Below are 12378 nucleotides of genomic sequence, written 5' to 3'. Positions count from 1 at the left end.
GGAGATCATGACCAGAGGAGCCCCAAGAACGAGCTGATGTCTGTTGAGTCATGTTTAGCACGCTTACCGCAACTTTCGGGGGACGTGTTGGGGATATATTCCACATACATCCATAGTGAGAGATATACCGCTCGGGGTATCAAACACCGATTTGTATCAAAGACCGACAATAACAACACGATTATAAACAAGCCACCAGATACAAATGCCCGAGGGAATTCCAAAAAGCGTTGAATAAGGCAATGGACAGATAACAAAGTATGTGGATATATATAGCGCCGAAGACAAAGGACGGGGAAGAAGGGAAAATGACAGTCCCTCTGATCGACAGATTCTCGTCCTTTTTTGGGATGGTAAGGAAGGATCGCGATAACGTGTGGCTGACAATTTATCAATCAGAAGAGAGAAAATAAGGAGAGACGAGGAATGTGTCGTTGCACGTCAAGCAAAGGAATCTTAAATGCCAGAAGTTGCTGTCACTCTGATAGTAGTAGTGTAGATGTATGTCCGGATGTGTATGTATGTATGCTGATGCGTCAATCGACCTGAGACAGAAGGGAGGAAGCAGGCGTCGTCATTCCATCATAAACTATTAATGCACTCCCATATTTGCAACAAGTCAGGGTGAAAGGGAGGTCGGAATAATGATAAACGATAAGGGAGTTGTGTTATTGTGAGGTGGAAGGAGAAAAGAGGGAAAAAAGCAACGAGAAAGAGGAACGTAGGATCATCACGGGACCAGGAGCATAAGATGATGAATCAGGCTGATCCAATTATGCAATGCAGGCGCACCAGCACAGCCTTCTTTGTCAGGCCTCTAATAACTGCTCTTTTTGGTAAAGGGTATGTAGGACGACTATATAAAAAAAAAATTAAAATTACTCGCTGTTGCATACCAATCACCTGCCAATGAACTGTGCAGAAATTTCCAAAAGGGTATCATTATCATGTACATCAACAAAAAATAGTATCCAAAAAGAGTATGTATAGAATGGAAGTGCGGATGTTGTCCGTGCCCGTGCATATTCGTCATTCCCCAAATGATCCTGATTGCGAAATGCCGTTTCAACCAAACCCCCCCCTTTCCCCCCCTTTCGCCTTACATATACTGGTTCTGCATATGATGCGCCATCCCAGAGTCATATGACAAAGACGTGGCTGTCAGGTCCGGTTTGAAGTAGTCCTCCTCTGTTGTTGGGGACAGAAACATTGACCCCTGTGCGTCGTAACCCGTTTCCAATGCTCCAGGAGAGAGCACAACCGGACTAGGGCTATAGAAGCTGCTCATATCCGGATTGCTGTTGACATCATGGTTACTGGGCGTATGCGGCCGTGACATGGAATTGAATGGAGGTGGATATGAGACTGAGTTCTGATGAAGAGGAGAGTGATGCCCCGCCTCCGGATGTAGAAATTGCGGTGATGCCAACTCTTCGAACATATCCATGGACTCGGGCTCTGCGGATAGGAACCCATCCTGTGTCGTGGACACAGGCTCTGCGGAGAGGAACCCGTCTTGTGTCGTAGTCAATTGCGGGGGAGGATATGTCAAGTTGAAAGCTGCCGTCGAGTTATCTTGACCAAACGCCGCAGGTATATCTGACTTCTGTCTGGAGATTGCCGCAGGGCTGGAGTTGGTGTGCGTAGGCCCCACTTCTCGTTCCTGCACAAGTCCCAGGACCGGTAGAGCAATCTGCTCCATATGTTTAGCCAGATGAACCGTGAGCTTCTTCCAGCTGCTGCACACGTTTCCACAGAACCGACACGGCTCGTCACGTGGGTTCTTGGTCGTCTCGTGCCGGCAATCCTCCACCAATTCCCAGAGTCGTGCGATCTCCCGGTCGCGCTGGCTCTCCTCTCCCCTGTTCTTGCTGCTGCCCTTCTTCGCTTTCGGCTCAGGCATCTTGTGCTCGCGGACAAGATGCTGGACAAAGTTGTCCTTCCGGTAACATGTGTGGCTGCAGTCGGGCATCGTGCAGGTCCACCACTCCAGTTGCCGGTGTCGCTCACTCTCGTGTCGGACCCAGTCTGCTTTGCGCTTGAAGGATTTGGGCTCGCTGCAGCGCTGGAACGTGCAAGTAAACGGTTGCACATCTTCGTGAACGTGCTTGGACCAGTCTGACGGCTTTTGGAAACTCTTCACCTTGAAGCAGAAAGGGCACTCGAATTCGGCAGGGAGGCGCTGCACCGGTGGCAGGGGAACACCAGGAGGAAATTGAGCCGCAGTAACAGCACCTTCACCCAGGTCCTGCGGATCTTCATCAGTGGCATCGGGGCCAGGGATCTGAAATTGTGTTTGTGCATTCGCATCTTGGGCGCTGCTCGTCCGAGGGGGCAGGATTCTCGCCTCACCACCTTGTCCAAAACAGTGTTTCCCAGCCCCACACGAGTGAGAAGCGACAGCACGAGAATGACTGGCTTTCTGGTCGACGAGCTTCTTGTACCGGCGAACCTGTTCGTTCGCCAGGCGGTCAACCAGTGAGGACGCCAGCCGAGGGTTCAACTGGGTGATCTGCGTTTTAAACCCATCATGTGTCGGAACGGGGAGGTGCGATTGAACTGGGAACTCCATCACCATTCCCTCTTCCTCCTCATCCTCATCATCTTCTCTACTGGCATTGTTCCCGTTTAGTCCCTGGTCGATCGACTGCTGCGGCCTCTCTGGGAAGAATTCAGGGCTGGGAACCGGGGAGGGAGCACCAAAGCTAACCATCAAATCTGGCGGCGGTGGCGGGACTTCACTCTTGCTTCTTCCACGGGACCAGCCAGCAGGAGGACCGGGCGAAAGTTTGTTCCCACCACCAATTGCCGCCATCGAACCGGCAATCGCAGCCATCGCGCCACCAGTGCTTATGCTGGTTGACCTGGGGGAGCGCCCAATACTAAGCTTCCGGCGGTTTGACGACACGCTGGTTTTCCTTTGCACACCAGCTTGACTCTGGATACCGTTACTGTCCGAAGCCGGCGTGTCGAGGACGCGTTCCATCGACCGCTGCCGTTTCAGCGGGGAAGTGGCCCTGGGAAGAAGGCTTAGAAGACTGCTTCGTCGCTCTTTGCCTCTGTCCTGTTCGCCAATTGCCAACTTTCCCATGGAATCACCGCCAACGATGCTGCTGACTTCAGCTTCGTTGACGTGTCGAGTGCCGTGTCGAGTGCCCCAAGTGGCCATCCGCGAGGCCGTGTCCATTTCTCTAGCCTTCTGCTGGAACTCCAGCATGGCGGCAGTCGAGTTATTGGCCTGGAGGTCATCCTGCCACTGGCGAGCGCGAATGAACTGGCTAGGCAGGGGATCCTCATACTCCAAACTGGGCTCGTTGACGGAAATATCGTGGTCCATTTCATCCTCCGTCGTCAGCAGAATACTGGCAACGGGCGATCCTGACCTGCTTGCTGTGTCGGGTTCACTGGATCCTACGTCGCTCTTTTCCTGAATAAGAACGCCTGGACCGGGGATCGCGAGGCTATTGTACTGAGACCTGTAGTTGAGATAGTCCTGTTGCAGGGACGCGTCTCCCGTGCTCTTTGCACGACGACGGTGCGCCGGCCGGGCGGGCCGGCCTCGAACGCTAAGAAAGTTATCGTCTCCCACCTCACTTGTGGCTGCACTGACGGTAGCTGTCCAGCTATGGATGTCGGCGGTCTTTTCGAATAGATCGCGATGGGCTTCCATATCGTTGGGGCTGGGTACCCAAATATCTTCTCTCAGAGTTGGGTCCACACCGCCAAGCCCCGTGGTCGTGTCCCGGATCCACGAACCATCAGATGCACGGGAAATGGATGAGCAATCGTCGTCCATGTCTTGATCATCATCCATGCCGCCCGGGGAGAGATAGGCGGATGACGGACGTCGACTGTAGATGGCGGCACTGGGCAGATCGCCCCGGGACGTATCTTCCACCATCACAATGGGACTTGGGGCTCTAGCAGATTCCGGATCCGCATGAACACTCAGATTGTCGTTGAGTGGAGTCGTAATCAGCGATGGTAGCAGTGTGCCGTTCTTCTGGGAGCCCTCAGGCGACAGGAGCGCATCATTGCCAGAAGGGAAATATGAATGATTGCCCAAGTCCGAGGTTGGACTCGTGTGATCGGTTAAAACCGGGCTGAGAAGCTGGGCAGACGCCATCATCGGCTGGGGAGAAGATAAATCCATGGAGCCCAAACCATGCTGTTGTGTCTCAAGCGATGTAGACGGGGTTTGTTGCCAATCATTTGTGAAATCCGTAGGATTTAGATTCAGGTTCAGGTTCAAGCCCGTCATTCCGTAATCCGCATTGGGGGAGGATAAGCTAGGATTGCTCAAGAGTTCCTCGCCCGGACTGAAAACGGAGGTACTGCTGTTGTCTGGATGGAACGAGTCCTCGTCGAAACATGATGTATCGATGCTGGGCGCAGGAATGCCATTCGTATGGAAGTTTGAGGAGGGAATCGGAGACGAAGCTGCAGGAGTATCGTCAGGCACTGGAGTCAAGCGGATGGCCGACGACCGGAAAGCAGCTTCATCTGGGTCGAGAGGGGCGGAGAGGTAAGGATCTGAGTAGCTGGGATCTTTGAGGCTGGTTTCGATGGAATGATGATTTGGCGACAGTTGAGGCGACATGGTGATGTTTTGTTCCTCAAAGAAGGATTGTCTCTTTTGTCCTTGGCAGATTGAAAGATCGGAAGATCGAAGATAATAGAGGAAAGATAATGCACTTGTTTAAGAATCCATTGACGAGATGATTATAGTATAAGAAAGCATGCGTAAGAAGGCAAACGTAGCGAGCGAAGTAGAGTAATCCAGAATACCAAGAGATCGCTTATTCTCCGAAGTACTCGATGGTAAGACGGAGTGAGATGGCTTGCAGATAGGATGGTTGGTAATAGAACGGCGGGCGATGTGGGAGTACAGTACTGTACCCAACCTGAACGCAGAGCCGCAACCAAGAAAAAAAGAAAGGCGTTTTTACTGAAGAATGCGACGGAGAAGACGGGGGGGATCCGGGTCCCTTTTTGTATCTGGCAGTCCGACGGAGGATAGACGGACAAGCGATCAAACCAAATGGGGCCGGGGAGCAAGACGCGAGCACCCGAGGAAATTAGTTCAGGGACTAAACGGGTAGTGATAAGGACGATGAGGGGAGAATAAAGAGTTGACAGAGAAATATATTCCGTATGAAAAAGTAGAATGTCGAGGGGCAGTGATGGTGGAATGTTATATGCTGAGCCACGGACAAATGATGTCGAGCTGAAGAGAGAGAGAGAGAGAGAGAGAGAAGACTGCTGCTGCCCTGGGCTTTGTACTCGGGAAGCGCTCCATGACAGACAGACAGACAGACGACGGCGGCTCAGCGAACAAACAAAAAGAGCCTCATTCCGACGACGGACAGACCACCAACAGACACAAGTGGAGAAGGGGAGCGAGAAGCGAGTCGGGCACCGGCCTAGGGAGGATTGATATGGAATGGATCATCGACTGGCGCAGTCCACGAAAGGAATTAATTTGATGGTGGAAATAAGTGCCCTGTGCTCCTCATCACAGTTAGCGTGCTTCATGATTGGAGCAGGACGTGCGTGACGGATGTGAAGTGCTATATAAAGCAGGTGATCTTGCAGGGAGCCGAGTCGGGAGACCTTGAAGGATTGCATTATTCAGGGGAGACTGTAATGTTAGTTGCAGAGTGTGCTGAAGAGATTAGGATGAAGATGAAGAGGAATTGCCGTGTGTGATCATTGGTTCCCGTCCCGGCCTAGTCTGTCCTGCAAAACCCCGGAGTAGCTCTTGTGTCGTTGTAAGTAGCAGTGCGTACTCCGTAGTAGTAGTATGTACTCCGTACTACGTACTCCCCCCTGCTCTGGCATGCGATTTGCAAACCATTCTCTCGTAGGAGTCCATTTCCGCTCTCGTAACTTCGTATAATACGCGGAAAACTCCGTATGATCAACAAACCATCACCAGAATTGGAAATCGATATGATACCGGATGGGGAATGCATCTTCCGAGAATGATTACAGGACGACAGATCTCCATTTTACTCTTGACTTTCTGAAATTTTTTTTGTTCACAAAAATTTCCCGCTGGCGAATGCTGTTGGTTTTGACAAATAGTTACATTGTGACCCCACTGTCCCTCGATCTCTGGTTTTTTTTTTTTTTTTCACCCACCAATCACCACACGTGATTCTGGTTCTGCCGCTGATGGATCAACACTCAGCCCTGTGTGAGGCAGTGTCAGAACCAGATCAAGCATGAGCACAGGGCACTGAGAGTAAGCACAGGGCACCCTAGAGTCAAAATAAAACCGTTTCATCGAGCAAAGCCACAGTTGCAACGGGTTTTCATGACTCTGAGTGGTTTATGTCGGTCCATCTCGGTGGCCGTGTCACTCAGGAACCAGGTACCGCATCTGCTCAGCCATGTTTCATCCACACCGATTAGGAAAGGTCATAACATACTATGCGATATGCCATCATAGCTACCATCACAGCCTCAGGATCACAACCAGTTTCATTAACAATATTATAGAGTACAGTGGCAAATTAGCAATTAATCAAACAGCGACGCTACACCGACTTCCTCTTCCTTGCCAACAGTTCCTGCCGTCGCGCCGTGATGACAGGAGAATCCGAATATAGCACATTCCCAGGAGAGTATGTGCATGGCGATTCCGTCTCTTCATCCCCCACAAGATCCTCATGCGCCACCTCGCGCGCGATCTGCGGAAACATCCGGAGCAGCACATATCCACTACCACCCCCCTTCTTATCCGTTCCGTATTCCTCCCAGTCCTGGTTCGAAGCTCCCTCCGCGTCTGGCGCAGGTAGATTAGCCACGATGAGCCCCCGCTCAATCCGCGCGTGTCGCCAAGTCTCTGCAGCTAACTTGACGATCTTCCGCACGCCCATCACCAGTGGATCGAGCTGTGTCGGGTCGGCAAAATGTTTGATATGGTCGACGATATCGTCGACTATAACGGAGGCTGTCATATTGATGGAGTGTTTTGCGTCTGGAGCTGTGTAGGCCGCTTTAAGCGTCTGTTGGCGCCAGAATGCTTCGCGACGAACGGACTTGCGGCGGATATCCATTGACAACATCTGGAAAAAGATGTCTGCGTTGTCGTAGCGGCGGCCCAGAGTGAAGAGGAAGGGTTGGAAGATGCGGTAGTTGAGTGTCTTGGAGATCACATGTTGGATGTAGGCGGATCGTAGTTCGCGCGATGCTGGCATGTTATCCAAGAACGATGGTAGCTCTGACGGGACCTTGGCCAGGACGCTCTTGGGAGGGTCAATTGGGAGGTATGCAAAGTGCTCCTTGGATAGTGCGACGATTGAGCGGCGTAGTTCATCGAAGCTTTCCAGACTAAAATCGTTTTATCAGACCAAGTACGTTGAAGGAAACATGAAAGAAACTTCTATTTGACATTGGACATCTCATCATCTCATCGTAACAAACTCTATATGAAGACAGAATAGAGAAGAATAAAAGTTTTTACAACAGAAGAGAACATCGAAAAGAACCCCGAAAAGACAAAAAAAAAAAAAAAAGAAAGAAAGAAAGAAATATCCTATGTACGGAGTACCAGGTCACTTACAAAAATTCATCACCCTTCGAACTCTTCAAATCAGTCGCCTCTCCAAGGCTGCTCAGGGTCTTCGTCAAGCGGTCATGGTCTTTACCCAGATTCTCCATGGTCGCCCGCATCCCATCCATGGCATGTTGCAGCTGAGTCTCCTTGAGACTGCAGTCTCCCTCCAGTTTCTGCTTTCCCTGCTCCATGATGGCCAATGCCTCGTCCTTCTGCGAGAGCTGAGTCTCAAGGTCGGTACGCTGCTCTTCCCATTGCCGCTCTTTGTCGCTAAATGCGGCATTAATGGTTTCGATTTCATTTATGTAAATCTCGCGGGTCTCTTCGAATTCCTTGTGCCTGGCGTCTAGATCGTCTTTCGTATTCGACAATTCGGTTTGAGTCGACTCGAGGTCCGCAGTCTTCGCATCAGAGTCCGCCTGGAGAGCATCATGGGCCTCTTGCATCTGCCGTTTTTGATCCTTGTACTCGTTCTTCATCGCTCGTTGTTGATCAATCAACTTCGTCTCGATGGCCTTCATGGCTTCTCTATACGACGTCGCTTCTTCAGCCATAACCCCCTCAAAAGAATCTGTCAGCTCCCGTTCCTGTGTCGCGAGAGCTTCCTCGTGTTCTTGCTTGAGACCCTCTGTTGCCCTTTCGTGGGCATCTTGCTCCCCTGTCAAATCATTACTCAGCTTTGCGACATCACATTCGAGCTCAGCTTTGTGTTGCGAGAGCTCTTCGTTCGATTTCTGCGACTCAGCAAAAGCCTCTTGCAGGTCCTTGTGCTTCTCGTCAAGATCGCCTAATTCCAATCGAACTTCGTTGACAGCATGCTTCAGCTTGCTGATTTCTTCCGCGTTGTCATTTGCGGCCTTTCGCATTTGGTTTTGTAGCGCCTCGATATAAAAGTCTTTTCGCATTGTCGACTGTTCGTATTGAGTCTGCATTTGCTTGATTTCTGACTCGCGCGCCACGAGTTTGTTCTGCGTGGTCTTGTATCCATGAAGCAGGCGGCTTAGGTCCGGAATGGCGTCGTTGAGTCTCTGGAGAAGGAAGATATTCTCGCCATCAACGTCGGGCTGCGGCATAGGTCCTTTAACGTCGTTGAATTTACCGTCAACTCCATTTCCGTTCATCATAGAGAGATCACGGAGGTTTTGAAAAGCCGGCATAAAATTTGACTCAGAAAAACTACTATACCGACGATCGTGAGCGGGCTGCTGCTGCTGTTGCGGGTACATCGAAGGATGGCCCTGGTAGGCGTTTTGCGTGTATGGAGGCAAATAGCCACTAGCACTAAGATCCGGCGACTGGAAGGCTCCCCCGTATCCCGGAAAGGCTCCGGGAAGCATAGACTGGTTCGGATGTCCCATTTGCGAGTGCGAGTGCGCATGTGAATGCATTGTTTGGTGCGGGGACATCATGGGAGAGTAATAAGGACGTGCAAGAGGGCTGTGGACCTTGGGCATGGGTGAATGGGTCCTATACATGGGATATGTTGGTTTCTGCACGGGAGATGCAAGTTTCTGCATAGGCGAAAGCGATCCCGATGATGCGTAATTGGACACAGATCCACTGTTTCTGTGCCCGGATGATGTCGCTTGTTGCGCATGCGAGTGTGGGGAAGAAGTGGCCCGTTGAGAAGGAATACTGCCTTGTGACGAAGGTGATGGAGGCAGGACAGGCTTCAGAGGAGACACAGGCACAGGTTGCCGAATGGATGCGGAGATTCCTTCCTGTTCAATTGAAGTTGCAGCTGTAGGCGAGGCAGCTCGTGGGATAGACGACGCGGCCTGTGACACGGACGAAGACGATGCAGTGCTGGGAGCGAAATCGGGGTTAGAGAATGCAGGTTGCTGTACAGGCGAGCGCTGCGTCGTGAATTGATTGGTCTGGGCCACGCCGTTTTCAGACGGCTCTGCAGGCTGTTCAATTTCTGTGGACTCCCCTGGCTCTGCAGGTTCTGTGGCCTCGTTGGCCTCTGCAGGCTGTAGCTGTTGCTCAGGTCCTATGTCATTATATGGCTGAATTGACGATTCCGCGGGAATAGGCTCGACAGAATCAATAGGAGCAGGCGGCTCTGTAGGTCTTTCCGATTCAATGGATTTCGCGGATACAGGCTCGACCGGCGTAACGGTATCTGTATGAGCCGTATCCTCCGTAGATTCGACAAATTCTGCAGTTTCCGGATTCTTGTCCTCGGTTGCGTCGTCGATGGTCTTATTGGAAATGGAATCATCGGGTACGTCGGTAGGTGCATCGTCGGTGGCGTCGTTGACTGTATTGTCCTGCAAGTCGAGGATGCTGTCGGGTGTTTTCTCCAGTGCACCGTTTTGTGTCTCGTTTGTTGTTTGATTGGCTGTGTCGTTGGTGTGGTCATTATCGATGTTCACCTCATCACCTTGAGCATCAGAGGCATCAGGTACCGATGTCTCTGATGTCTCTAGATTTGAGTGTTGTGGTGGATCGGAAGGTCCCTGAGCATCATCCGATGCAAGCTGCTCCGCAGCAGGCTGTGGTTGTTCCAGCACAGCTTCAGGTTCTGGAACTGGCTCTGCAGCCGCCTGTGGTTCCTCTGGGTGCGCTAGTTCCTGTTTCGATCGTTGTTCTGGTTGTTGTTCAGGAGTATCGGCCTGTGTCCGATTTTCAGACACCTCTTCGACCATTTCCACCTATGTTTTGACTCTTTCCTCTCTTCGAAAATACGGTGCACGTTTAAATGGTATAGAGAGACGTGTTTCCAGTAGAATAAAACTGAAGTCGACAAAAGGGAGCGAAATTATCAGCTAAGAATTCATTGGATGGCGTTGATTCAATGGCCGTACATTTGCAAGCGCATGCGGCGGCTTCCAAGATATACTCTGATTAAACAAGGATACAGAAGGGTCCGATGCCTGATGAGGTCAAATTACTCAAATATCATGCAGCAGGAGGGAGTGTATTCCAAGTAATGAATACTTCTAGACGTGGCGTTCTGCAAGTCGGGACGAATAGATAGAATACACGAAAGACAGTCCTGTCGGTTGTCAATGCTTTTTCAAGCACCAGGGGAACTCCGGACTGATATTGATTCGTGGTGTTTGAAATGATGTAAGGAAACCCAAGGAGTGAGGTCCAAAGGGAGCCCAAAAACGCAAAAGAATGCCAACTAATAAACCTATATTGATTAAGACCCGAGCAAAAGAGGCCAAAAAGGGAAAACAAGAGCTCGCATCGCGACTAAATGGTGGGACAAAATACACCGCATCCAGACCCAGCGAGACAGACTGCGGACCGAGCCATAGTCGTCACTGTCCACTGTTGATAACACTTGAGAACAGTCCAACCGGACAAGGAGCGCAAGAAAAAGAAAGCATAGCTAATGCGGGAGCAATCAGAATCATCATCGGCGTAACATCAGGGACCGTGCCCCGTGAGAACATTGGGCATCAATTGAGAGCGGACTCAAACTCCCAGAGTTTTCTGTTTTCTGTATGCACGTATCATGGAGCCAGACGAGGTGGAGACGGCCTAGCAGCTGCGATGACATGTCCGCTTAACAACCATACGTTCCAACGCTTAGGGAGAAGTCGGAAGTGGAGAGGAAAACCTGCGGCGTGAGGCAAGCTCCGATTATGTTCCCTGTTCGAGCGACGGCAATGGTGCCCCGCGGATTGGATAATGTAGTAGACCAAATCGTTAGTTCCATGCACCATGAGCATCCCGACCTCCGTCCATTTCCAGAATCCGCATTGGCGTATAGATCGCAGTGCACAGTTGAGGTTGAAGTCCTCACGCCCTAGTCCCGATATGGAAGGCGTCACGTGATATCCGACCGCCCGCCGCATTTCGACCTCATCTCCGGATTGCGAAAACGAAGGGCGTCATTACCAGGACCTGTTGTTGTCGCTCGGCATTGCTGCCAATTGTCTTTCTCTCCGCTCCTTCTCCGTCCTACCTACACATCATGTTCTTCGCCAGGCGATCGGTGGCCTCGGTGCGGCCTTTGCTGCGGAACCAGCAGCCGCGACGATTCGCTTCTCACGCTGCTCACGCCGAGCCAGTGAACGAGGGCGTCGGTGTACGTATTCTCCGTGGATATTGTTTTATCCTCTCTTTTGGGCTTTACGGCATTTGCCCCTCTGGTTTCAATTGAAAATCCAATGCGTTGTGTTCCGTTGTATATGGGGTAGTAATATCTCGTACGTGATTTGACGAAGCTAATGGTCGATCGGAAACCATACAGCGCAGTTTCTACGTCGCCGTCGGTTCCTTCGCCTCCAGCTACGTCCTCTACCGTATCCACAAGTCGACACAGGATGCCGGCGAGCAATCGTGGATCTCCAACCTGATCCAAAAATGGACCCCCGATGAGAAGATCTTCGAGGAGAGAAATGCTATCCACACTGTGGCCATGGAGAAGGCTGCGTACGACCGTCACTTGTTCCAGAGTCAGAATCCCGCGCAAGCTTATGACTTGAAGCAGCCCGAGTACGTTTACCCTGGTTGTGGTGTTGCCGGCTTGATATATTGGTGACTAACGGTGTTGCTTTTTAGGGTGAGCTTCAACTCCGGTGCCCCGTGGAACGTCTCTGCCGGTTCGCAGGCCAACCTGAGCGCCGTTGTCGCACACTACGACCGCCAGAACCAGAAGGTTGAGGAGTCTCGTGTTGCACGGATGAAGGACGGCAAGGTTGTGTCTCTATATGATTAAACAAAATCAATACATACGGTCTTTGTTTCAATTTGTTCGGATGATTCCAATATGCAGGAGAGTGGAGATGGGTTGTACATATACTGGGCTAGCAAATCTTTATCGGGTTCCTTTGTTCGATTGTGGATTTATGCCG

The 12378-nt window shown here is 51.2% G+C and overlaps 4 protein-coding genes across 4 annotated transcripts; 2 read left to right on the top strand and 2 right to left on the bottom strand.

Annotated features, from left to right (window-relative positions):
• Window positions 1-1099: 1099 nt before the first annotated feature.
• On the bottom strand, window positions 1100-4600 carry ASPGLDRAFT_22334 (putative C2H2 finger domain protein; the record flags this gene model as incomplete). The annotated part of the gene is made up of 1 exon (XM_022543171.1): window positions 1100-4600. One exon carries the CDS (start codon window positions 4598-4600, stop codon window positions 1100-1102), a length of 3501 nt encoding a protein of 1166 aa, XP_022405555.1.
• Window positions 4601-7790: 3190 nt separating this feature from the next.
• On the bottom strand, window positions 7791-10488 carry ASPGLDRAFT_752665 (uncharacterized protein). Its single transcript, XM_022549783.1, has 3 exons — window positions 10375-10488; window positions 7934-10303; window positions 7791-7875 (listed from the first exon to the last, which is right to left on the bottom strand). Exons 2-3 carry the CDS (start codon window positions 10213-10215, stop codon window positions 7866-7868), a joined length of 2292 nt encoding a protein of 763 aa, XP_022405554.1. The 5' UTR covers window positions 10216-10303; window positions 10375-10488; the 3' UTR covers window positions 7791-7865.
• On the top strand, window positions 10368-11563 carry ASPGLDRAFT_752868 (uncharacterized protein). The gene is made up of 3 exons (XM_022549786.1): window positions 10368-11082; window positions 11139-11357; window positions 11420-11563. Exons 1-2 carry the CDS (start codon window positions 10691-10693, stop codon window positions 11329-11331), a joined length of 585 nt encoding a protein of 194 aa, XP_022405553.1. The 5' UTR covers window positions 10368-10690; the 3' UTR covers window positions 11332-11357; window positions 11420-11563.
• Window positions 11323-12352, top strand: ASPGLDRAFT_751957 (putative NADH-ubiquinone oxidoreductase 178 kDa subunit). The gene is made up of 3 exons (XM_022549778.1): window positions 11323-11609; window positions 11775-12019; window positions 12086-12352. The coding sequence occupies exons 1-3, from the start codon at window positions 11496-11498 to the stop codon at window positions 12240-12242; spliced, it is 516 nt and encodes a 171-aa protein (XP_022405552.1). The 5' UTR covers window positions 11323-11495; the 3' UTR covers window positions 12243-12352.
• Window positions 12353-12378: the final 26 nt, after the last annotated feature.

The sequence above is a fragment of the Aspergillus glaucus genome (assembly GCF_001890805.1).
Source record: "Aspergillus glaucus CBS 516.65 unplaced genomic scaffold ASPGLscaffold_2, whole genome shotgun sequence".
In the NCBI taxonomy this organism is placed as follows: domain Eukaryota; kingdom Fungi; phylum Ascomycota; class Eurotiomycetes; order Eurotiales; family Aspergillaceae; genus Aspergillus; species Aspergillus glaucus.
The sequence above is the reverse complement of the archived record's forward strand: the minus strand, read 5'-3'. Positions and strand labels throughout refer to the sequence as shown.